This window comes from Rattus rattus, chromosome 8 (assembly GCF_011064425.1).
Source record: "Rattus rattus isolate New Zealand chromosome 8, Rrattus_CSIRO_v1, whole genome shotgun sequence".
NCBI classification, from domain to species: domain Eukaryota; kingdom Metazoa; phylum Chordata; class Mammalia; order Rodentia; family Muridae; genus Rattus; species Rattus rattus.
In genome coordinates this window covers 100,569,263-100,596,318 of record NC_046161.1, presented here as the reverse complement: position 1 = coordinate 100,596,318, position 27,056 = coordinate 100,569,263, and the positions used below count along the sequence as shown (strand labels likewise).

At 39.6% G+C, this 27,056-nt stretch overlaps 1 protein-coding gene across 3 annotated transcripts in view; it reads right to left on the bottom strand.

Annotated features, from left to right (window-relative positions):
- The window catches only part of LOC116907651 (microtubule-associated protein 4), a 96,167-nt gene that overhangs the window by 46,681 nt on the left and 22,430 nt on the right, over positions 1 to 27,056 (bottom strand). For all 3 annotated transcript variants that reach the window (XM_032910739.1, XM_032910741.1, XM_032910740.1), the window contains exon 2: positions 1,213 to 1,455. In XM_032910739.1, the coding sequence (XP_032766630.1) occupies positions 1,213 to 1,435 (223 nt within the window). In that variant the 5' untranslated portion in view covers positions 1,436 to 1,455. The remainder of the gene's footprint in view (positions 1 to 1,212; positions 1,456 to 27,056) is intronic.

Sequence of the window (27,056 nt, the reverse complement as noted above, 5' to 3'; positions counted from 1 at the left end):
CCCTCCCCCCACCGTTGCTGCTTCCCTCCTCCTCCCTCCTCCTCCTCCTCCTCCTCAGTCACACGTAGCTCAGTCTTGGAACTTTACAAAGTAAGCTTCAAATCCAAGTGCTAGGATTACAGGTGTGCTGGTTCCAAGTTAGTTACATGGGGTTCAAACCCAAGCCGGAGCTTCACACACTGTAGGCCTGGCTAATTCCTAACCACAAACTAAGCTCAGAGAAAATTATCAACAAATTACACAACACAAAAAAAATATCAATTTTACATAACATTCTAGAAGACAGGCTGGGGCGCTTCCCAAGCTCATGCTCCGTGTGGTACTTCCTTTTATTCTGCTTCACTTCCGTTCAGACACAGACCAAGATTTCCTCAAACTTTCAATATTTCTACTTCAGACTTCAATGGCAGCCAACTCATTTTTGAAGTCTGCATGTTTCAATTCTAGAAACAAATGAAAGAATACAGCATGCCGACTCACACCTAAAATGCTGCTGCTCCATAGAGGCATGGAGCTAAAGATGCCCAGAAGTTCAAGGCCAATTAATAAAATGGGAGAAATAATGACTTCCTGGGCAGCTTGAGTCACAGCATGAGATTCCATCTCAAAATACCAAACTGCCATCCAAATATGCACACAAATTACTAAAAAACTCAATCAATATCCTTCTAAAATATAGATATAAAAACCACAGCCAATAAATAACACACAGCCAAGTATTAATAAAGCTGCCCTTTCTTAAAGGTTTTAAGTGAGTTACTCCAAACCCAGGATCACCCCAACAATCTGACTCCAACATAAACTGGATTAGAAGCACAAATTTAATGCATTAAATTTCACAAAGGTATGTTCAAATGAAAAACATGGCAGAAATTTTGAGAGGAAATTATTAAGCAAGTTAGATAGTAGATGAGCATTACAGAAGATTAAGTCGTCATCAGCTTTATCAACACTGGTCTGACTAAAGAGTAATGTGTCCTCCTCCTTGATTTCTTTCTTCCTTTTTCTCTTTTGGTTTTTTCAAGTCAGCATTTCTCTGTGTAATCCTAACTGCCTGAGAACTCACTCTGTAGACCCTTGGACTCACAGAGACCCACCTGCCTCTGTCTCCTGGGTGCTAACTTCAAGTGACTAGTGTACATCAGAAGCTCAGTGGTGACAGGTCATGATGCCAGTCTGCCCTTTGAAACCCCTTTAGGCTTAAACACTCACCTTCAACCTGGCTAGTGTCTACGCATGGTTTCCTTTTGGACTCTGAGTTCCCAGACTTCTCATCACCATCCAGGAGAGGAATAAACTCAGTCTTCTCCACAGTTTCTCCCACAATGTCATCATAGGGCTCTGCCTCCAGCGCAGCCATGAAGTCTCGCTTTATCTCTCCCTCAATTTCTGGAGGTGGCTCTGTCAATGCATCCACAAGGCTGAGGTCCGCCATTCTTTACCACTGCGACTGCCTGTTAAGGGCAAAGAGAAGTCTCGCATGAGCACTGCAAAGTCAAACACATCACTAGAGCTTCTCGGTTGTTTTCAAGAGAACCAAAATATACAACTTTAGATCCAGCCAACACTTTATAAATGGTGAGAAAATAAAAGCTCAAGACCAATTAATCAATCACCCAAGGTGAGTCACTGCTGCTAACACAGTTCTCATCTCTCTCACGGCAGAAAAGTCAAGGACTATTTTGTTCTTTTTACTTACTTGAGACAGGATCTTGCTATATGTAGTTCAAGCTAGCCTAACTCACAATGTATCTTCTGCCTCACAATACAGGAATGTGTAATCAAAACCAGCTTCTTTTTACTAATATAGAAAATAAAGCACAAGCCAGGCTGTGGCAACACAGGAGGCAGAGGGAAGCAGGAGAATCTGAGTTCGAGGCCAGCCACGATCCTGAGTTCCAGGACTATACAGAGAAACCCTGTCTCGAATTTAACAGCCTCTAACCCCAGCCAAAATTCATTCGTTCATTCATTCAGTTATAGCCAGCAACATTCACATCAGGGCTTCTAGAAAACTATTTATTTACTTTATGTGTGTAAGTTATTTTACCTGCATGCACACTATGTGTACCACAGGCATGCTTACTGCCTGTGGGGGCCAGAAGGATGTTAGATACCCTAGAGCTACAAATGTGAGTGTTGAGAACCTAACCTAATTCGGGTTCTCTGTGCTCTTAACTGCAATGCTCTTAACTATTGAGCCATCTCTCTAGACCTTACGGTGCATCTTTTGAAACTCTCATAATGCTTTTTATTTCATTTCCACATCGGGTCACTGAATAGTTATTAAAAGAATGTACAAGAGTAATTATTTCTATAAAAAAGATTCTATTATCAGGCAAGTAGACCCATCTTCTCATAAGACTAAGTATAAAACCTTGCCTTGGGCTGAGTACTGCCTCTTCATTCACTTGTACATGGCTGAGTCAGCAATGACACACTCAGCACTGCTATGCAGCATGAAAAATAAACCATTTAGGCCAACGAAATGGCTCAAGAATAATGCGCTTGCCATACAAGCTGAGTTTGAGCTCCAGATTTCTATGTGAAGATGGAGAAAACAAATTTTTCATGAAGCTGCCCTTTGATCTCTACATGTTTTGAGTGGAAGTATCCTGTGGATAGATAAAACCATTCCCAAAAGCCATATATATTATTACTGAATGAAGATCCTAGTGCCAGGGTTGGCCTTCCCTAGGGGCTAAGATGGCCCTGTAGCTCCCAAAACAATACAGGCTACTGCCATAAAAGTTGGCCACCCATCAAGTCCACTCTGGTAAAACACTATGGGTGAAGATACCACACACTGGTGGCAGGGCAGAGGGTGGGTGCAGGGTTGGGGATGGGGGGTGGAAAGGACCAAGTTCGAAGTTTCTTCCTTGCTGGCTAGATTTCACAATCCCCAAAAGGTACTATGGTGGCTGATGGGGAAGAATAGTTAACCAACAGTCTTATTCAGCTATGGACTCCCTGTATGCTACACTACCCACCTACCAGGCAATGCAACAGAGGCATGACTATTATAGGATTTGTGTCCCATTGCAAAGGAGAAAGTCCACACATGGCACTGGAAGCCTGGTAAAAGGTCTAAGGCAGATGAGCGCATGGCTCTAGTGCAGAAACTAATGCTGTTGTGTTATAAATAGACACGCTGCACCTGCCAAGTTGCCTAAATATATTCCCTAAATATTTAGTCAGAGGAGAAGCTTTTTTTTTTTTTTTAAAGATTTATTCATTTATTATATATAAGTACACTGTAGCTATCCTCAGATACACCAGAAGAGGGCACTGGATCTCTTTACAGATGGTTGTGAGCCACCATGTGGTTGCTGGGAATTGAACTCAGGACCTCTAGAAGAGTAGTTGGGTGCTCTTAATCGCTGAGCCATCTCTCCAGCCCAAGCTTCTTTTTTCAATAGGTAGCTATTACTGCAGAGACTCATACTGGTCAAACTGCTGGGAAGAAGTGAGTGCTGAATGCTCAGCCCTAGAGCATTTATTTATATCAAGCCCACAAGGCTCAGGGAACATCAAGGAAGAGGGGATAGAAAGAATGAAACGCTGTAGAAGAGGGTAAAGTCTTGTGAAATTGCTGTCTTCCAGGCATGACATGCTGCTATCCTTGCTTCCTCGCTCCCTCGCTCCCTCTCTCCCATCTGCTGTGGTTTCCTGCAGAATACCTGCACAAGATTAAACCTGTTAACTCTCATGAGTCCACACTACTTCTACAAGATTTATACACGGTTAATGGCTTTCAGGGGAGAAGCTCCCAGTAAATTGGCCATGTTCCTGTAAAATTAACCTCTCCTACCTACAAGCTCCTATAAGTAACTCTAATCAAATTCACTCGGTCTTCACATTTAAAACTAAACAGAAACTACCAAGACCTTCTAACCTATTGTTAAGATCTTAGACAAAAGAAGCAAACATTTTTAATCAACCTGGAAAATCCTGGAGGTTTGTCCATATACACACAAAGAAAAGCATTAATTATATATTTTTAAATTTTGTAAGGAAAAATAACAAGAAAAATTAATTTAGTATTTAGTTTATTGGGGAAACAGAGACATGATATCACACAGCTCAGGCTGAATGGAACTTACAGCAATCCTCCTACCTCAACTTCCCAAACAAAGGCTAGGTGGGATTCCAAGCATAAGCCATGATGTCTGACTTAGTTAATTTATATGGACTGTTTCTCTTTCCTCTCTCCCTTTCCCTCTTTCTACCTCTCTTCTTCCAGCTCTCTCTCTCTCTCTCTCTCTGTGTGTGTGCGTGTGTGCATGTGCGCGCGCGTGCGCACGCGCATGTGAAAGAGACATTCTATTCAGACCAGAGGAGATATGGAATGTCTTCCTCTACTGTTCTCTGCCTTAAAATTGTTTGCTTAAAACAGACTCTAACTGCCAAATGCTGAGGTTACAGCCATGAATACCCATGCCTGGTTTTTTATGCAGGTGCTAGGATCTGAACTAGGGTCACAGTGCTTGCATAGGAAGCTCTCTATCCCCTGAACCATTCTCCCAGCCCTTAGCTTTGGTTTTTGTTTGTTTTGTTTTGAAACAGGATCTCTTCAAGGAGACCAGACTGGCCTCAAATCTGCTATCTTCCTCCTGCCTCTCCCTCTCAGCTGTTGGGATAAGAGGTATATGCCACCATGTGGGCTTGCTTTTCTTTCTTCCATCCACATATTCTTCACAGTCAGCCTTGTAGAGGTATTATGGACAGAACTTGTATATAAAGACCCAGAGAATGATGGCACATCCATGATCCCAGGAAATGGCAGCTAAAGCACAAAGGCCTTAAATTCTGGGACTACAGGATTCCAGTACCACATCTGTGTACATGTTCTACATCATACTTCTATTTGCATGTGGTGACATGTAAAGAATAACCAAACTATCCGAATGCACATAGCAGGCTAGAGGAGCTCACAGCCAAATTTCAGAAAGGTAAAACGGGAAGACTAAATTCTAAACCAGCCTGGGCTACATGCAGAAGTTGCATTTCAAAACACACACACACACAATCACTATTTGCAGAGCATGATAGTATGTTAGAAGTGAAAATAACTATTGTAAATAAAAGAAATCGATTTTCTAATTTTTTTATTCTAAATTATGTACACATAACATAGTCTTTAAGTACTCAAAAGACCTGTCAAACTGTTCTGCTAGTGTATCTATAACAATAGCATATACATTTTACCTCACACATACAGAGTAAAGTTATTTAACAATAAATTATGCCTCAATGCTATTTTATGTTTTATGAACAATCCGGTTCTACACTGGACCAAGCATGACTTTACTCCCAGCACTTGGGAGGCAGAGATAGGTGGAACTCTGAGTTCAAGGTCAGCCTGATCAGCTCAGCTTAGGAGGGAGCTCCAAGACACCTAAGCCTACACACTGAGACCCTGAGGGGAAAAAGAAAAATTCAAAACAACAGTCTTCTTTTCATATCAAGACCTCAAGAAGATAAAAGCCTTATTATTAAAAACTTTATTATAAACTCTGTCTCAAAAACAAAAACACACTGGCAATGGCTGTCAGGAGGCTGAGACAGAAGGATTTTGAGATGCTTGAAACATCCAAATCAAAAATAAAGACAGAAAGGGGTTGGGGATTTAGCTCAGCGGTAGAGCGCTTGCCTAGCGAGCGCAAGGCCCTGGGTTCGGTCCCCAGCTCCGAAAAAAAGAAAAAAAAAGTTATTTCTCGCTGGCCATTTATTTATTGATCTATATAGATAATAAAGTTAATTTAAATAAATTTATGAGTAAGAGAAAGAATCTTGAAATGAGTCTGGCATATATAGTGGTTTAATTTGATGTTGGAGCCTTGAGTAAGTCACTAAATTGTTAGAATTTCTCTTAGTTTTGTGGCCCATGCCTTTAATTATAGGTAATTTCTGTGAGTTCCAGGCTAGCCTAATCTACACAAAGGAGTTCCAGGACTCTGTCTCAGAAAACTAAATAATTAAAAATATTGTATCTATCAGAAATAACAGGGAAGGTATTACCTTAGTAAGATGGTTGTCTAAATGAGACTTAAACAAATAGAATACCAATAGACATTGTAACACGGAAGGTTAAAATCTCAGAGAGGTTCCAACAGTACAAAGAACTACTGGCAACTAATGACTGTTAAAGGACAAAGAGTCCATGGCCGAATCCCCTTGATGGTTATCCAATACAAAGTGAGTGGTCCTGAAATCACATACACACAAGTGTCACTAAACAGACTCAGCAGGTTAACTTTATACATTTATGTTTATAACAATAATTATAATAATATAATAATTACATTATAATTATAATAATAATAATAACAATAACAATAATAAGAAAAAAAGAGATCATCAATTTGAAAGGAAGGGTTGGGGAAACATGAGGGGCTGGAGAGGGGGTACATAGAGGAGTTAAAGGAAAGAGAGGGAGGGAGGGAATAATTTTAATTTTTGTTTGTTTTGTATTGTGGTTATTTTTTTGTTGGGTTTTTGGTTTTTTTTTTTTTTTTTTTTTTTGTTGGTGTTGTTGTTTTTTCTTCCCCTGAGATGGATTGTTGATTAGTTGGTTGGTTATTTAATTCCCCTGAAACAGGATCTCTCTGCATAGCCCTGGCTATCATGGGACTCACTATGTAGACCAGGCTGACTTCAAACTCAAGAGTGCTTCTTGACTTTGCCTCTCAAGTCCAGAGATTAAAGGCATGTGTCGCCATAGTTGGCAAAAGAAGACTCTCCAAATCAAAGGTTTATAAAAAGTTTTCTCAGCTATATGGCTTACTATAAGGCAAAAGCTTTAATGGGGAAAGGAAGGAACTAAAATTTGAACTCAGTCCACTCTTTGAACCAATCTGACTGGAGCTTACGAAACTTCACCCTGCTTTAGCTAACAACATCAACAGAGACTTGATACCTCACTGTCAGAAGACAAGCCCCATAGGGTCTAAGCAGGCAGAAAGAACACGTGTTCTCCAGTACAGCAAGTTGGACATCTGATCTTTCCTTTTGACCACATGTCTGGGGTGAAATTATCTGGTTACCAAGGTCTTAAATAAAAAAAAAAACAGGTAAAGTAAGGCAACAGAAAACTCTGTAACATGATGATGAAGCAGTCGAGAGGATCTTGGTCCTTTTTCCTCTGCTTACTGTTTACTATTAATAGCTGTGTGCTCATAAATAATAAATAACAACACAGGATGAGATCATAAATACCTGTGGTGGTTTACTTTAGATAACTGACAAAGTCTGAGATTACTCATTTAAAGTATTTTGGGGGACAAGGTCTATAGAGATATATTTATATCTAATTACAATAAACAGTAGTCTGGGCAACTTTTATTTTGTTTTGAGACAGAGTCTCAGTGCATAGCTCTGCTGGCCTGTAGACCAGGCTGGCCTTTAACTAACAGGAGCTCCACCTATCTTTGTTTTTTTTTTTTTTTTTTTTTTTGGTTCTTTTTTCTGGTTCTTTTTTTTTTTGGAGCTGGGGACCGAACCCAGGGCCTTGCGCTTGCTAGGCAAGCGCTCTACCACTGAGCTAAATCTCCAACCCCCTATCTTTGTTTTCTAAGTGCAGAGATTATACATGTTTGTCACTTTGCTTGGTTTGAGACAATTTTTCAAACATAGGAAGTCCTCTAAAAAATTGCACTCATTTGTCTGATGTGAAACTGCCACTCCAGCTTACAAATGGCCAGTGGCTACCTCTGGCCAAGTTGGTAACTGTGTTTGCTTGTGAAAGCAAAGAGAAGAAGGAGAAGAAGCTTAAACAGTGACACCATCAATCAATCAAAAGTATATTATTCCTTAATGACTACAGTATCTTCATTTCAATCTGAACCCTAGACACTAGCCTATGATACTATGCCCCACTCTAGACTCCTAGTGGGTACAAGACACTGTTCACATGCAGTCTAAATTAAGATCTTATCAAATTGCTTTCTTCCTCATCCCCAAAACAGGTTTCATTCAAAGTGTTTTGGGTTTTAGTATGAAACGGAAGAAAAATAATTTAGCAGCCAGCACACGGCAGATACTGTTTCAACATGCTGGCAAGTCTGATAGCTTTCAAATTTTTGTCTATAGTCACTTTGAAAAGAAAAGTGTCTTTTCTATTTCTAGTTACCATTTGTATCACTGTTTCTCAAAGATAAATGCATTTCAAATAATGTTTTTTAGTATAGAATAGAGCATATTTAGGAAATGGGGAGGGAAGTTAAGTGGGTAGTAGAGACAGAGAGAGGCAGAAAGAACGAGTAGAGGAGTAGCAGCCATGAGCAAATGGATAGAGTAGGGAGAGAGGAATGGGGAGAGAAGGAGGAAGGGGTGAGAGGACAGAGCGGAAGCAAGAAGGCAAGAGAACAAAAGCAGTCTAGAACTCTTGAACTTGGTTCCTGAGTACCAGGACCAAATGCACACACTACTCTGTGTGTGTGCTATTATGGTTAGTAATTATACTGAAAACTATCTGTTCTTCTATAGTTGTTTTGATTTCTGGAGATTTCAGTGCTACAACAGGAACGTAGATAACTGGTGGTCAATATTTTCTTCCTCCACTCCTTCCCACTCCCACACCGGACCCCACTCCACCTTTCATGGCTGGTTTAAATGACACAGGATTCTGAAACTGACACTAAGCTGCTAGTGTCATTATAGAAGACGCTGTTACTAAAATGGACTCTTGTTCCTCAGGCTTGGAAAGAATCCAGCATCCCAGACAGTCCCAGAGATCATTTGTAATCTGACAGGCTGAATATAGCTGACATCATTATGCATTAATATTCAAAAATCAAATATTTTTTATAGTTTGCCTGGTAAACTTTTGGATATTAAACTATAGCTTTATTTCCCAGATTTGTTTTTAACTTATTTATTTCAGAGACTTACTACATATCAAGCTGAATCTTATTTCTGTTTTGACTGTGGTTTAAATTATTTAACAAAAAAACAAAAAAACTTGACTTCCATAAATATGGTATTTCACTCTAAGAAAAACCAATCATTAAGCAAGGCTCTCTAGAGAGATCAGCTACCACCTTTTTCACTAGTGCATATATATATATATGTGTGTGTGTGTGTGTGTGTGTGTGTGTGTGTACATATATATATATATATATATATATATATATATATGAATTTCTCCTGCTTTGTTGGCAGAGACTTACAAACGGCAATAGACAACTTAGCAGGATCCTATCTTAACCAGTATCCCTTTGAAAAATATTAACCTTCCATCCCAAGGTACACCCCCCTAACAACACAAGGACAACAGCTGTACTATTATGAATTGTTGAAATTTCCAGGGTTGGCAGAGTTCTACTCACAGCCATTTGTTCTGTTTGTTCATCACTGGATTATCAACAAAGAGAACCCATGATTACTGCAATACCTGAGGCTGCCTGTGACCCAGCTAAACTCCTACATGAAACAGCTTACTGGTAAAGGGTAAAAGACGTTCCATTTTACTTCTAGTTGGTTCCAAAACAAGTAGCTCCTTTTCCCACTATTTTAAACAGCCTTTCCCTTAAATATAAAAACATTGCAAACATATAAACACACCACATTAATACCCTTGGAACACCAAGTTCAAAACCAAACTTGCTTACTAATAAGGACTAGGTAGGCAACTTGGGTTCAGTTATGATTGAATGAAATTTGGATCTACAAACAAACACCAGCCTGCCATACTTCTGACACAAGTAAATTTAAATCTTTTCTCCAGCAAGAATAATCTACACTAGATACCTCCCACTGATAGCCATGTGATACACAGAGCAAGTCTGCTGAAGACGGGCTATGTGGGCCGAAACAAGAGATGAGAATGACACAGCAGCTACATTGCTGCTGTAATCATCCTTTGGAGGCAATATTTAATTTTATCTCAGTTATAATAAAAATCTTAAAATTCTGGGCAATCATCACTAAAGGTTTTGAAAAGAAAGCATACTGTTAAAACAACTTTTCTATTTACTATGCTTTATCCTTCCTTCCTTCCTCTAACTAAAAAAGTTAACAAATAATATCCTCGCCAAAAGTTCTTTCTAACTAAAAATATCTACAGATGAGGACTGAGGGGACCATAAGAACACTTGTTCTTGCAGAGAACCTGGATTCAGTTCCCAGCTCACAACCATCTTTAATTCCAGTTCCAGAGAATCCAACATCCTTTTCAGACCTCTGAGAGTATGGCAAGCATACAAAATAACTCTTTAAAAAATGAACTTTTGAAAGTAAATAAGGGCTGAGATTGCTCAGTGGTTTAAAGCACTGGCTGCTCTTACTGAGGTCCTGAATTCAATTCTCATCATCCTCATGGTGGCTCACAACTGTCTGTAATAGTGTATGATTCCTTCCTCTAGTCGCATGAAGATAGAGCACATACATACATACATACATACATACATACATACATACATACATACATGGCATCTTAATGCTAAAAATCTTAAATCAATAAATAAAACATCTGAAAACTTCCTCCCCCCCCCCCCCCCCCCCCGTCTTTAATCCCAGCACTCTTTAATCCACACAAAAGCTGGTGGATCTGTGAGTTCAAGGCCAGCCTGGTCTACAAAGCGAGTTTCTACACAGAGAAAACCTGTCTCCAAAAATAAAGCAAACAAACAAAACAAAACAGTGAAATAGTTTAAATGACCTATAATTTAATTTCCTCACTTTTAAAAGACAGTAGAAATGAGACCCAGGGATAACAATTCACTTATAAAAGAGGCTGGTGCTAAGGAAGCTAAGAGAAGCAAGAATACCAGAAACACAAGTAAAAAGACAAAATAAACCAAACCTTGTGGTCTAACTGTGTCTGCTGTGTCTAAGGAGCATACCAGCATCACTATGCATCAGAATACCTTTCAAAGTATGTCCACGTACACCTTCTTCCGTTCACTATCACCGTACCTAGTTTTTATTTTTGTTTAACTTAATTACACTTATTTGTGTGTGAGGATTCATGAATATCAAAGCACATAAGAAGGTCAAGAAGACAATTTGCCTTTGTTCCCAAAACCCATGCCTTTAAACTCAGCTCTGGGGAGGCAGAACCAACAGAAGTAGACTCATCTATACAGTGAGACTCAGTCAATGAGTAGAGATGGATAGGAAAAAGCTCCTTTTGTTCTCACCTCCACATACACACACGCGCATAGAAACAATGCAAACACAACAGTAACAATGTTCTGACACAGGATCACATATAACAGGCTAGTCTTGAACTATGTAGCTGAGATGGCCAGGACTAAGGCTGTGTGTCACCACACTCAGTTTGCTGCTATGAATCTAAGCCGGCACTTCATTCATGAAATCTTACCATGGAGGACATCCCCAGCCCTGAGCTGGGTGCTTCTATAGAGTTCAGCTTATAGTCTTAAAAACAAGACTGCCAGCCTCTAGGAAAGGAGGAACATCATTGAAGATGGTATTTATTATAGGAGAAACAAGAAAGACCACATTGAGATAGGAAGCAAGAGTCAGACTGAGACCAGTAACAACCACACAGGCTGTCCCTCCCTCTTAAAGGTCTCACCACATTCCCCTGAAGACCAAGCTTCACATATATATTAGAAATGTGACTGCAGAGCAGCAGAGAAGAAATATCTTTTCAACAAATGCCAATGAGTCAACTGGGAAATTTGAGTTCCAGCAACATCAAAAACAAAGTAAATTCCTGGTGAATGGCAGGCCTAAAAGGTAAAATCTCTATGGGGTAAGATGGAAAAGTATCTTCGTGATATTAGGAAATATGGACAAGAAAAAGGTTTGTTGTTGTTGTCTTTTGGGTTTGTTTCTTTTTGTTGTTTTTGTTATTGTTTTTGAGGATAAGGCAGCTTTTAGAGACAGGGTCTCTCTGGTTAGCCTTGGCTGGCCTGGATCTCACTATGTAGACTCAAACTCAGAGCCCCACCTGTTTCTAATTCCTGAGTGCTGGGATTAAAGGCTTGCAATAAAAATATTTAAGGAAACAAAACGTCAGTTAACAAATACCTACCAAGTAAGTAACAAGCAATCTGAGTATGGTTTTGTTGTCATTCACAACATCAGACACACATGTAGTATACACACACACACACACACACACACACAGCCCTGACAAACTAACGTAGAATACTAAGAAGCATAGCACCTGAGAAACAATACCATGAAAGAAATCAAGTAACTGGGTGGTGATGGCACACTTGTTTAACCCCCAAACTCAGCAAACAGAAGCAGGTCTATCTCTGAATCTCTGAGTTCAGAGGTCAGCCTGATCTACAGAGTTTGAGTTCCAGGACAGCCATGATTCCTACACAGAAAAACCCTGTCTCGTAAACAAGTAAATAAACATAATAATAAGCAAATGAATGGATAAAAAGAAAAAAATAAATTAAATAATTCGATGATGATCTATCCAAAATGAATCTTTCAACAATTTAAAAAGGCAAAAGACACTAGGCATCTAAGACAGACAATATATCAAAGAAAAGCAATTACAGCAGGGGAGCAGCTGGGCATGGTAGTGTTGGTGATCCCAGCATTCAGGAAGCTAAGAAAGAAAGACCTGAGCTGAGGGCAGGCTAGGCTCCATAACAAGATCCTGCTTCCAAAAATTGGGTGGGGTTTGAAGACAGGAGTTGGGTCAAAAACCTAATTTATTATAGGAGGAGGGACTACACACAACAGCACTAAATCATAGCATTATTTTGTGCTAAAAGAATTTTTAAAAATAAAGAATACATTTAATACTTAAGTTTAGAAAATCTTCAATTTACCAACACATGGTGATTCCATGAGAAAGGATACTCAGAGAAAAGTTTTGTACCTGATGTACAATAGAAAGGAGAGAAGGAGAAAAAAATGGAGTTGATCCTAAAGCAGTAGCTGGAATCAACTAAAAGACTTTCGCTGACTCTCCAACTTTAATAAATAAGTGGGCAGAGGCAAAGAGAACTTTGCCTTCTCATTGGAATGCATTTCTCCATTGGTCTGAAAGTCTGAGTGCCGACCTTTAAAAGACAGTGTAAGGTCTGTCCTCTCTTTAGCTGGTGGGCAGACAGCCTGAATGGGCATGAACAATCAGTGGCTCTGAGGAGGCTCAGTATCCCACTGTACTTCTTATACACGCACTAGGATATTTTGTGCAATAGATGAATGTTTACTCATTCAAAAGTAAGCAAAATATAAGGAAATAAAAGAAATTATTAAGGCTCAAAGGAAGCCACTAATGAAAATAAGAGCAGGACAAGATGTCATATACCTTAATCCTAGCATTCTAGAAGAAGACAGGAGCATCAGAAATTCAAGGCTGGCCTGGAGACAAGGCTGTGTGTGTGTGTGTGTGTGTGTGTGTGTGTGTGTGTGTGTGTGTGTGTGATATATAATATGTGATATATAATATAAAAGACAATCCTTTTTTCTTCTAGTATTCAAAATATTATTTCTGACTTCTCTTGAATTAGAAGTTGTAACCACATAACAGAGTTCTTATATTTCATTCTCCAACACTATCTCCATAAATGACCCAGACTGCCACCCCCTTTTCTTAGCCTCCTTCCTAGTACTCTTTGCTGTCAACTCACTAAATACAAAGGATCAGTGGAGGACTCTGTAGTATAAGACAGAAAGAACTAAAAGTCCTCAATCATGAGAAGGGCAAAGGCCAAATATGATATAAACAGGAAATAAACTTCTAAAGCTGACCATGTTGGTATTCATATCTAAAATAACAGCTAAAGAGGCTAGGGCAAGAGGATATAAACTTTAGCAAGACCTTTCCAAGAGAGAAAGAGAGGAAAGGAGACAGGAACTAAGGAAGGAAATAATCCTTTCATGGTCCACAGAACTGCTGGATACACTTCTAAGGTCACAGACACTACCCTAATGAATATGGCTATCTTAGATCTCTAAGATCATCATTTTGCCAATAGAAAAGTGATAATGGGCACTATAAAATTTATGCTATGGGCTGGAGAGATGGCTCAGCATTTAAGAGCACTGACTGCTCTTCCAGAGGTCCTGAGTTCAAGTCACAGCAACCACATGGTGGCTCACAACCATCTATAATGGGATCTGATGTCCTCTTCTGGTGTGTCTGAACACAGCTACAGGTACTTATATATAATAAATAAATAGATACATCTTTTAAAAAATTTATGCTACTTGGGCTGAGGATATAATTCATCTGTAAAGCACAATCTGACATCTTGAAGACCCTAGACTTCTATTCCACTAGCTGATAAGAGAATGAAATCTCTTGACTTTCTTTTCAAAGACCTTTTCACAGTTAAATACCCAATGCTACTTTTTTTTTTTTTTTTTTTTTTTTTTTTTTTTTTTTTTGGTTTTTTTTCGGAGCTGGGGACCGAACCCAGGGCCTTGCGCTTCCCAGGCAAGCGCTCTACCACTGAGCTAAATCCCCAACCCCCAATGCTACTTTTTCCCTGGGATGCTATACACACTGGGCAAGCAACTCTGAGCTACTGAGCTACATTCCCCAGACTATTTTCTTTTTGTTTTTATGTGTGTTTATTTATTTTGAGACTTGGTCTCACTAAGCTATCCAGGTTGGACTCCATTTAACTCTGTATCTCAGATAAGCCTTGAACTTGAAATCCTCCTGTCTCAGCCTCCAGAGTATCTGGGATTACAGGCCTGAGTTTCTAAGCTTGGCCAGATGCCATGATTTTATCCCAACATTAGTTACAAGAACACAAAAAGTTAGTAACTTAAGACTTCATCTTCTCTGTTTTATTTCTGGCTTTGTTTTATGAGACAGGAGTTCAAGGATCTGACTATGGAGCCCTGGCTGGCCTAGAACTCACTATGCAGACCAGGTAACTCTAGCTTCAAATTCAGAGATCTATTTACCTCTGCACCCATACCTAGCAACAATAAATTTTTATAAAAGTTTACCTTAGCTGGGCCTTGTCAGGTCCAAAGGAAACTCAAGTTCCCCAAACTCTAAAAGGCAATAGAAATATCCAAAAATGAGCTCAAGCTGTACTATAGAGCAGAATTTCTGGCAGGTAGATAAAAGCCAGCATTCCTCAGAACTTCTCAAACTGGTTCTGATCTACCACAAGGAGTACTTCCTTTACCTCTGGTTGAAGGGAGACCTGGCTACTGGTGCTGTCTATTAGTGTATCAAAGCCCGTGTTGGCCTCCAGGTTTCCTCAAACACTGTTACACATTTCAAAATCAATGCTAGCACCCAGCTAGCTCGTTCTCCTCCCCTAACTAAACTAAACTCCCTTAATTCCCCTCATAACCTTGTTATTCTCTCTCTCCTCACCCCTTCCTCCAATAATTACGTTTTCTCTACTCTTTATTCCCTGCTAGTCTACCCTCTCTTGAAGATAGACACATCCAGTCTGACAACCATGGTCAAGTCTCTCTGCTCTGGACTCTGGCTATTCTTTCTCTTGTATCTACAATTAAAAAAAACAAAAACAAAAAACAAAAACAAAAACAAAAAACAACCCTTCTCCTTAGCCACACCATGGAGTGCTTACCGCACAAGCCTTACAAACTAAACTCAATCCCTGGAGCCAATATTTAAAAGAAAATTTCATGCTCTAGATGATGGAGTCAGGACTTTAATCCCAGCACATGAAAGCTGTGGTTCCACATGGGGACGTGGAAGCAGATGGTTCTGGGTTCCAGGCCACAGCAGGTAAAGGTGCTTATTTTGCTGCCACACCTGACGATCCAAGTTCAATACTGAGAATCACAAAGCTGGGTATGTGGTCATAACCTGTAGTCCTGGGACTCCTATAGTTGAGATGACAGAATGTTAAAAAATGGAGAAGAGCCTGAAGTAGCCTGCACAGCAGAAACAACTAAGAGACCCTGCCTCAACCAAGTAGAAAAAAAGAACTCGGGGAAGCTGTCCTGAAATTAATTTGGAAGCTACACACTCTCACATTCACAAAGTATAAAAATAATACAAACAAATAAATCATTCTTAATATATAGCCAAAATTATTTTAAAAGGAAAAACCACTTTATATCAAAAGACTAATAGATTACATAAAATGTTACTCAATTGCCTTTCTTACTTTATAAGTATTTTTGACTATTAGACTATGGAAGTATGTCTTGGGAAGATGGTGGTGTGGTCATTTTATCAGACAGTACCACAGTCATTATGCTCACAAAGTCAAAGTGGTAACTTCTAATCACCCACTCTTTCCATAGGAGGAGGGCATGCTTCTAACAGTACAACAGTTTCTCTTATAGTTTTACTTCCCACTGTGAGTCAGTCTGAAAATATTAAATTGAGAATTCCAGAAACAAGTGGTTTTTGAAATTTAACTGAACACTGTTCTGAATGGCACAATAAAATATCATGTCTCACTCTACTCTACAGGGACATAATTCACCCTTTTGTCCAAGCTCCCTCTCCCCTTCTGTCAGTCACTTAGCAAATAGCCCTCCACTCTCTTGATCTCACAATGTTTGAATTTAAGTAAAATTAGTTTTACTTAATAAGGCTTATATACTTTATAAATACTCTTGGTTGTCTTTTGTTGAGCCTCATTTATAAACTTGTCAGTTATATATGTAGAAAAAAGCAATGCCAAGAAGTGTTGGACACCAGTATTAATTTGTGGTAGGTTATGTACATACATCTTTCACTTTGTGTGAAGGGTATTTTGAGACAAAGCCCCACTCACACTATGGCCCAGGCCAACCTGAAATTAATTCCGTACCACAGACGGCCAAGAATTCATGGTGATCTTCCGTCTCAGCCTCTTCAGTACCTGGACTGCAGGCATAAGCCACAACACCTACCTACTACTGTATACATGACTCTTAAAATTAGCACGTTGACCTAGATGTCTCTAAATTATCTTTATCATTACACTTAAAACTCAAAGTCTATATAAATCTAAAGATAAACCCCCTCATATATACCCTTCTAAATACGTGTGAATTATTTACAAAGAAACTTCAGTTTCAGTTCACAAAGAAACTGGACCAGAATTGGTGGATATTTATCCAAATTGCTCATCAAAATTGTAGCCATTACTATATAAACATAAATCGTGTTTGTTTAGTATTACAATTGACTAGGTTTTCCTTGCTGTTCTCGGAAACTGAAATAACTTGTAAATGGGCATGTCCACAAGAGACATCAACCTCTTACTACATACTGTACTCAAATACAAAGGGTTCTGTAAATTATCTGTCAATTTGTACACAACTAAATTTTGAAAGGGGGTAGAGGGGACCCAAAAAAAAAAAAAAAAAAGGAGAGGGAAGAAAAGGAAGGGGGGAGAAGAGAAGAGGAGGAAGCGAAAACAGTCTATGTGCCAGGTAATCTTTAACTCATTTTCAGGTCAGTTACTTACAAAATCTTTAGATACAGCCCAAGCTGACCTCACACTTGAAATTCTCCTGCCTCAATTTAAAAATGAGAAGTTCAAAACATGAATATGGATCTCACTTTAACAATAATATTCATCTTGATAAAATACCTGCTTTCTGTTTATACTGCCATCAGCATCATCTCTAATTCCAACCAGCTACGCCTCCATTCATTTTAACTGCCAATTATATGTATGAGTTTAAAGACTCTTATACTAGGCCAGATACACTGCTGCATCTGGGCAGGAAGACCGAGCTCAGTTACATGGCACCCAGAGCTGTATGAGACCATATCTCCAAGTTTCAGGAGGAGTGGACAAGCTGAGAAGATGATTGTTTTAGTAAAGAGCTTGCTGTGCAAGCATAACATAAAGGCCTGGGTTCAATCCCCAGGACCCATATAAAAGGCTGAACATATGGTGGCACATTTTTGTAATCTAGCACTGAGGAAGCAGAATCAAGCAAGTCCTGAAGTTCATTAAATAGTCAGCCTAGGAAAACCATCAGAGACCCTGACTCAAAAAAAAAAAAAAAAAAAAAACCATGATAGGTATTGACCTCCTTTTCCTCTCTCCTCCTCTCTTCTCCTCCTCTCTCCTCCTCCTCCTCCTCCTTCCTCTCTCTCTCTCTCTCTCTTATACACACACACACCCCAAAACAAAAATAAAAAAGGCAAAATGACCACAGAGGAAAAAAAACTTGGTATTGTCCTCTGCTAGTGACAAGAAAGGCTGCCTTTTGGGAACCTGAAATAGGAGGACAGCAAGTTCCAGAACAGCCGTGAATTCCACAGTGAAATCCTGTCCGAGAAGGAAGGAAAGTCAAAGAACGGAGAAGAAAAACTCTGTTCTGATACTTCTACCTTTTTTATTTTGTTTTTGTTTTTGCAACAGTGTTTTTCTGTATAGCCCTGGCTGTCCTGGAACTCTGTAGACCATGCTGACCTCAAACTCAAGAGGTCATCTTGCCCAACTCTGCCTCAAAAGTGCTAGGATTGATTGAAGGTGTTCACCATGACCACCAGATTGATACTTTTACTTCATAAAAAGGGTGAGAAACCTATTTTAAGAATTGTAATCTGGTTCTTGCTCTTGCTCTCTTGCCCCCTTGTCCTTCTCTCCCCATTCCCCTCCTCTCTTCTCTCCACGTGCTCATGGTGGGCCTCTACTCCTCTCCTCTTCTACTCTTCTCTCTCTCTCTCTCTGTCCTACTACCCTCTTAACCCCCTTCCCACGTACCGAATAAACTCTATTCTATACTTTTAAAAAAAAGTTGTAATCTGAAAGGTTTTACATTACATGCCATAGCTTTTGTAATGTAATGGCAAAGGTGTTTTAAGATCAGTACTAGCATCAATAAAGCTAGAGTTTTGATCTTAAATGTCTCCCAAAAGCCCATAAACTAAAGGCTTTGTCCCCAGCTCATGACCTCCAGAGAGACATGGCAATGTAGGGGATATTGGGACCCAGCAAGGCCCCTGCCTGCCTGCCTGCTTGCTTCCCACCCACCATAAAAAGGCCAGCCTCCTCTTCCAGATATCCCTAGCATAATATGCGGTGCCATCATAAAACCAAAACAACAGAGACAAGTGACCTTAGAATGAAACATCTGAAATTGTCAGTCAAAATAAATACATACTTATCTTAATTGATTAAGCTCAGATATTGCCACAATGACTCAGTTAACAAGCAGTAAAAGCAAGCAAGGAAAAACAAGAACAAGGGGAACAAAAGAAAAAAAGAGTAAAGAAACCTAATTTTTCCCTTAAACATGACAATTCAAAACAAACGAAAGTAAAATTTAGCAACAATCTTTAAGCATTCTACCACAACAAGTAATGAACACATAAGCACACAAACCATTCTTTGACAAAAAGGACCCTGCACGCTTAGAAGAGATGACTAATTTAGTACTGAGATAGGAAATACTAAAAAGAAAACCTGGTGGGATATGTCAAAGGGACATAGTTAACTAATGACCAAAGCTGAACAGGAGCAATAAAATAAAAGTAGTATTGGATCACAGGCCAGTTTAAAACCAATATTCCTGAGTCCGAACCAGTATTCATGAGGAGCAGCAACCCCCTTCTGCAGAGTACAACATGAAACCCAATAAACACCACCTAAGCCAGGAGATCAACATTAGCACCAACAGTAGTAAGTCATGTTACTTAATACATGATACTACAGACCTTAATATAAAGTAGTGAATGTCACTTAGCTCGCCCTTCTTATAGACCATAACCCCATTCTCATGAAAAATAGTAAAGCAAACCCAATCAATTCAAGTCCTGTTCCGCGGCATCAGCATCCTGAACACCTTGACAACCTAGCAAACAAGGAATTTAAGACGTGGCAACAGCCAAGAAAACCTAATTAGAGCCTTTAACAGGAATGATGGAAGTCTAAACCATACTGAGAAAGAAAACTACCTTTTTTACAAATTGCACTGTCTACCTTAGGTGGATTTTTGCCTCGTAATATCTACATTATGCTACCCAAGCAATGTACAAACCTTGGCTAAGGATAACATCAACTTTAATTCTGTACAAGCAGTAAAGTAATCAAATGCTTTTAAAGATGAAATTTAATCATTGGTTTTGGTTAGGTTTGGAGTTTTTTGGGTTTGTCTGTTGGGAATTTGGGGGCAGGGGCGTTCAGGGTTTCTCCTTGTAGTGCTAGCTGTCTGGAACTCACTCTGCAGACCTGCGTTTGCCTCCTAAATGCTGGGATTAAAGGTGAGAACTACCACTGCCTGGCAAAATTTAATTTTAATATGAAAATAACAACGGATCTCTGAGATCAAGCCAAACTGGTCTACAAAGTGAGTTCCAGAACAACCAGGGCTACACAGAGAAACTCTGTCTTAAAAAACCAAAAAGGGGGGGGGGGAGTAACAATTTACCATTTTACAGTATACAGTTTAAAAAAAAAAAAAAAAAACAAGTTAGGCTTTATTAAGAGATTTTTAATACTAGGCTGGAGAGATGGCCAAGAGCCATCTTAAGTGGTTAAAAACACTGACTGCTCTGAGTTCAAATCCCAGCAACCACATGGTGGCTCACAACCATCTGTAATAAGATCTGATGCCCTCTTCTGGTGTGTCTGAATAAATAAATTGAAAAAAAAAAAAAAGATTTTATACTGCTTCCGAGTACTAGATAGAAAGTACTCAGCAAGAAAATAAGGCACATACTAGATCCAAGATGTGGACTTCTCAAAGGACTGTCCAGGCGTCCTCAATATGGTCAAACTGTCCTCAATAGTATGTAATAGGCAGTACACAAACCTAAATGTAAAAAGCCACTGAGATCACTTAAGATGTGATAGCCTAAGTCCAAGTTCTAGCTTCAGTTGAGTCTCTTTATCATTCTAATCTCTCTGCATGTGGCCAAACCAGAGTGCAGATGCTAAGCCAAGCACCTTTCACCTTCTACATATCAGTAGTATTCTATCACATAGAAAACTCACCCTATTGCCTTAAAAATAACCACAAAGCCAGGACTATTGTGTGCTTGGCCTATCAGAAATAGCTTTGTCCCAACAAACAGAACACTGAACACTACTTAGAAAAGAATGACCTCACCCTACTAACTGGCCAACCTTATAAAAGAGCTTTTTGTTACAAGCTGTGATAACCCAGGAAACCAGACCTACTTTTACTCTAATGCAAGAAGAGGAAAGAACTCTTTGAGGGGGGAAAAACCCAATTCACATAGTAAAAAATTTTAAATCATTTATTTTAAGAGTTTTCTCCTTCCTTTGGTGCCTGGCTGCAACTGAATAAAATAAGACTTTCAGAGATTTTTTTTTTAATTATTTATTTATGTCACATATACACTGTTGATCTCTTCACGCATACCAGAAGAGGGCATCGGATCCCATTACAGATGGTTGCGAGCCACCATGTGGTTGCTGGGAATTGAACTCAGGACCTCTGGAAGAGCAGTCAGTGCTCTTAACCACTGAGCCATCTCTCCAGCCCTCAGAGATGTTTTTTAATGAAAAACAAAAACAAAAAAACCTAAATTGTCCTCCTTTTTCAAATATTGAAAGATTCCAAAATTTTGGGTCTGATTGATATTTTTGTTTAATTTTTGTTTTTGAGACAGGGTCTCTCTGTCTGACACCCCTGTCTGTCCTAGAACTCACTAGCCTCTAACTCAGAGACCCATCTCCCTCTGCCTCTCAAGTGCTAAGATAAAAGGTGTGACCCAGCCCTTAATTTTTTTTTTTTTAAATAAAAAATTTTAAAGCCAGGCATGGTGGTAAGTAGTTCCCAACATCTGGAAGGCAATGTCAGGAGGATGGTGAATAGAGGCCTGCCTGGCTCCATAGCAAGTTCAAAGATTGGCTCCATAGCAAGTTCAAAGATAGCCTGAAATTATAGAGTAAAACCCTATCTGAAAAAGACTTAAAGCTGTTATTCATCATTCACCACATTTGTGGGTACACAAATGTCCACCTACTAGAATCTAAGCAAATAACTGAATGAAGGATATACACTTCCAAATCTTTGCAAACTGTTTCTTCTATTACTACCATCAGGACTAGTCTCTGCTCTAAAACACTCAAAACAAAAATGAAGGAAGGGCACTATTCAGAGTAACTCTTAAGGTGCTAGAGGTCCCAGGTTCAATTCTAAACATCTATATGGTAGGAGGTTTCCAACCATCTATAAAACCAGTTTCTGGATCTGATGCCTTCTAACTTCCACAGGCACCAAGCATACATTATATACACATGGGGCACTAACCCACACACATATATACATTGCTATTTCAAAAAATTAAGAGTGAGTTGAGCCACATCTTTCTCCCTACTCCCACCCCCACCCCACCTCACAATGTAGCCCTGGCTGGCTCTTCCAGAGATCCACCCACTTCTGCCTCTGTATCTGGAAGTGCTGAGATTGAAGATCTACGCCACCATGCTCAGTAGCATCTTTAATCCCAGTACTTGGGAAGCTAAAGGCAGGAGAACTGCTACAAATTGTAGACTAGAATTTATTATGACTCACAATTTGAAGTTTTCAGTCCTAATAAACACAATCTCTTAGCAGGTTATAATTAAAAGTAGCCTAGACTTGAGAGTGCAAGGTCTGTAATTCCAGTATTTGAGAAACAGGAGCAAGAGGACCACAAGCGCAGGCTACATAGACAGTTAAAAGACAGTCTGAGCCACAAAGGGACGATGCCTTAAAACAAACAAACAATATCCCATTTTTCAATGCTTGACCACCTCCTGAGATAGCGTTTCACAAAGATCTCTTGTTACATCTCTCCGGAAAAACCACTAAGAAGCCTCTAATACAGAGTTTTGTATACTGGCTGATCCACTGCCCTAGTCAAGACTGCAGAAGAAAGCCAAGCCTTGTTCAGATGGAAGCGTTGAGAAAAGAACTTCAAGTCAAGAGTAGAAATCACCCTAATAATCATACCACAGATTCCAAACAAATAAACATTCTCAGATATTTTGTTTTGTTAAATGGGGTCTCTCAAGGAGCTCAGGCTGGCCTTAACTCACCATCCTTCTGCTTCAGCCTCCCAAATCCTACGACTGCTTACTGGCATGAACCACTTCTCCTACACAGGGTTCCATCTCTAGGGAGATGAACACATTACAGAGTCCTGTGCCCAGAATCTAACATGGTAAATGTGGGAGTGGTCCTGGAGGCCTGCATTTTAAAGTAGCCCAGATGGTTCCACAGTCAGACAAACTATCCTTTCTTAAAGTATGCCTTCTTAATTTCATTTCATCTCGAAAGCCACAGCTCGACCTATTCTTATAAAACTAATGATTAGTCAAAATACCTGTACTGCATAGACTTATTTTCTTTTTCTTTTTTAAATATGATTTATTTAATGTATATGAGTACACTGTAGCTGTCTTCAGACACACCAAGGAATCAGATCCCATTATAGATGGTTATGAGCCACCATGTGGTTGCTGGGATTTGAACTCAGGACCTCTGGAAGAGCAGTCAGTGCTCTTAACCACTGAGCTATCCCTCCAGCCCCTAGACTTGTTTTCTAATCTAAAAGTTGTATGGCTCAACAATCCTAATAGATTTCCTCCAAAACACTTGATAACCCACTACAACCTAACTCCTTATAACTGACCGCTAAAGCCAGTAAAACAGAAGAATTCTATGAATAAAAAGCCCTTCTCATGCCAAGTCATTGCTTTCTAACTAAAATGGCTTTTGATACCAGTCACATTTACCACACAAATGATATACATGGTCATCAATGTGGAATCCCTATGAAGGAGTGATTACAGGTCAAAAACAGCTTAGAATCTGATCCAAAAGCTTGACAATCATTGCTCTAACACAACTCTTGAGGACATCCAACAAGCCTCCATTACTTCAAGGAGCCAATAGATTTTTGGTTCTTCAAGGTTTGCTGATATTTTGTTTTGTGTTATTTTTTTTCCTTTTTTTTTTTTTTTTTTTCCAGGAGCTGGGGACCGAACCCAGGGCCCTGCGCTTGCTAGGTAAGCACTCTACCACTGAGCTAAATCCCCAACCCCGTGTTATTTTACTTTAGTACATGCCAACCTGGCATATTCATCTCACTATCTAGAACTAGATGGCTTTGAATCCCAATCATTTCTCCTATCTCTGCCTCCCAAGTGCTGAGATAACAGATGTCGCCACCATGTTTAGCTCAATAAGGTTTCAAATTGAAGTTAATATTAGCAAAATACAAAACACTTACAATAAAAGATCCAAAAATGAAATTAAAAAATGTTTAGCTTGAAAGTCTTCAAATTGAAGTTAATATTAATGAAGCACTAAACACTTAGGATAAAGAATACAAAGATGAGTTGGGCTAGAACAATCCCAACACTCCAAAGACTTAAGGAAAGGGATCGCCCCAGCTGCATTTGAAGCTAATACAGGGTTTCATAAATTCAGGGCTAACCTGTGTTAGAGGAAAGGGACAGTTAAGTATAGTTTCTTTGAGGGGTGATGATAATGTTCCAAAATTGACTGCACTGATGCTTGTTTATATTTGAACATATACAGGCCATTTACTTGTACACTTGGTGGTTGGTGGGGGCATGTTTTAAACTGTGCAGCATATACAAATGTATCTCGATAGAACTGGTAACTGGAAAGACAGCCAGCACCGTTTACAGAAGTGTCTTCCTCTTTTTTTTTTTTCCACTTTACTCAATTTTATGTGTATGGGCATTTGTCTGCAAGTATGTCTGGTACCCAGGAAGTCAGAAGGCTGGATGGGTTGTCTGGAACTGAAGTTACAGACCACTGTGAGCTACTATGTTGATAAAAGAATTAAACCCAACTCCTCTGAAAGAATAGCAAATGCTCTTAACCACTATGTAACACCCTTATCATTATTTTATCCTTAACTCTAGCTTCAAGGATATTTCTTTTCTTGCATTAATTTTAAAAGTCAGCTTTTTGCTCAATAGAATTTAAAAGCAAAGTTTGCTAAAAGAAACAAGTTGTGGGGTTGGGGATTTAGCTCAGTGGTAGAGCGCTTGCCTAGGAAGCGCAAGGCCCTGGGTTCGGTCCCCAGCTCCAAAAAAAAAGAACAAAAAAAAAAAAAAAAAAAAAAAGAAAGAAACAAGTTGTGTTGTAGCTGCTTTTACAAACTGGCAATCTGAGTTCAATCCTCTGTACTCAAGTGTCCTCTGACCTCCACACACAAACTCACAACTTAAGCTACAGACTTAGACCACAGCTGTCCATAGCTCAGGGCTGAACTTTTTGTCTAGCATGCCTAAGGCCTTGAGTTTGATCTCCAGTGCTACGTATACTCTGTGTTGCATATTTCATCAAAACAGTTTTTGCAGGATGTAGCAAAGCATGTCTTTAACCTGAGGGATCTGAACAGGCAGATCTGAGTTTGAGACCAGCTTGGACTACATAGCAAGACTCTGTCCCAAAAAAAATAATAAAAAATAATATATTTCAAGCATTAGAAGGCAAGTGTAGTCCCATCACTCAAAGAGTCTGAAGCAGGTGGATCACTATAAAGTTAATGCCATCTTAAACTATTGAGTTTCAGGAAGCATACCCTACTAGAGTAGAAACCCTGTCTCAAAAGGATTACATTGGATGGTGCCTTGAATGCAAACAATCCCCAAAACCAGCAGAAAGGCTGGGCCTGGCACTAGGCCTATAGTCCTAGTGCTAGGGAAACAGAGAGAGGAGGAGAACAGCTGGACATGGAAGACATGCCTTCCATGTAACCACCAATGCACACCAAAGTGAAAACAATGGCTGCCTCCTTCTCGTCATATGATTTATAACAAAGTGGGCATCTTTTCTATGACTTTTCAAAATGCTGGTACTTTCTTATTGCCATAGTTCCAAGTCTGAAACATCTACCATGTTATCTTTTGTACTTTTAGTGTCAAAATATCTTGAGTTCTTTCAACTGCCACACACCTCTATTCCCAGCACTCTAGAGGCAGAGGAAGAGACAGGCACTGTGAGTTCCGGAACATCCAGACCTATTTCGTCAGAAGGAAGGAAGGAAGGAAGGAAGGAAGGAAGGAAGGAAGGAAGGAAGGGAGGGAAAAGGAGTTCTAAAGTGAGAATTTTGGTTTCTTTAAATAAAAACACAGAAATATAATCATAACAATGTACTTTCATTTGGTCCAAGTGTGGGGGACACGGGGCTGCTTCAGACTGGCAGCCTGTGAGTTCTAACAGTGCCTTTGCCAGCTGCAGAGTGTCTGCGATTGTGGACATTTGGAATTCTGGGAACTTTGAGGACCACTGAAAAGCATCCTCAGTGGTTGTTGGGTCTTTCAGGAAGGTTGTTTGAAGTTTGGTAAAATCTATGGGCAAAAAAGAAAACAAAAGGGAAGAAATTAAATCTGGGGATTTTCCTAATTCCCCTCTCTCCCCTCTTTCCTATCTAGTGGGGGGGGGGGGGGGATAAAAGGTGGGAAGAAGAGGAGCCCACAATGTAGCAAAGAGCAGACATAGTTCTTTCAGTTAAAAAAAAAAAAAAAAAAAACAACTGCTGACACTACTTCTGGAACATCTTTTCAACAAGCTACACCTACAGAGACAGGCTTACCCTCACTAAATTCTTTTGGCTCACTAGGTTATGAATCAAGTGAGTGAGTGAGTGAGTGAGTGTGTGTGTGTGTGTGTGTGTGTGTGTGTGTGTGTGTGTGTGTGTGTGTGTGTGTGTGTGTGTGTGTTAGTTATAATACTTATTTGAATATTATTTCCAAAGTTGTTATGGCTCTTAGCTGTACCTTTATCTTTGCAATTCCTTCTTTCAATTTACCCATTTTTGTAATGTTATTCCCACATTCCAGTGTTAAACCCACATCTGTATGCTTTGCTGCTGACCTGAGCAACAGATGCATGCCCTGACACTGACACAGGAGAGATCTCCAGCATAACCAGGTGCTCAGAAAATAACATCACCACTATCTGTATGTAAAATGCTTAAGGATTTTTGTTTGTTCATTTTAGTTTGGTTTGGTTTTTCCAGACAGGGCTTCTTTGTGTAGTTCTGGCTGTCCTAGAACTCACTCTGTAGACCAGGCTGGTCTTTTAAATCAAGAGATCCCCCTGCCTCTGCCTCCCTAGTGCTGGGATGAAAGGCCTGCGCCACCACTCCCCAGCTGTGCTTAGCTCCTTTATCCACCTCTGTCCTGGTTCACATGTCCTTCCTTCACCTGCACCAGCACCCTCAA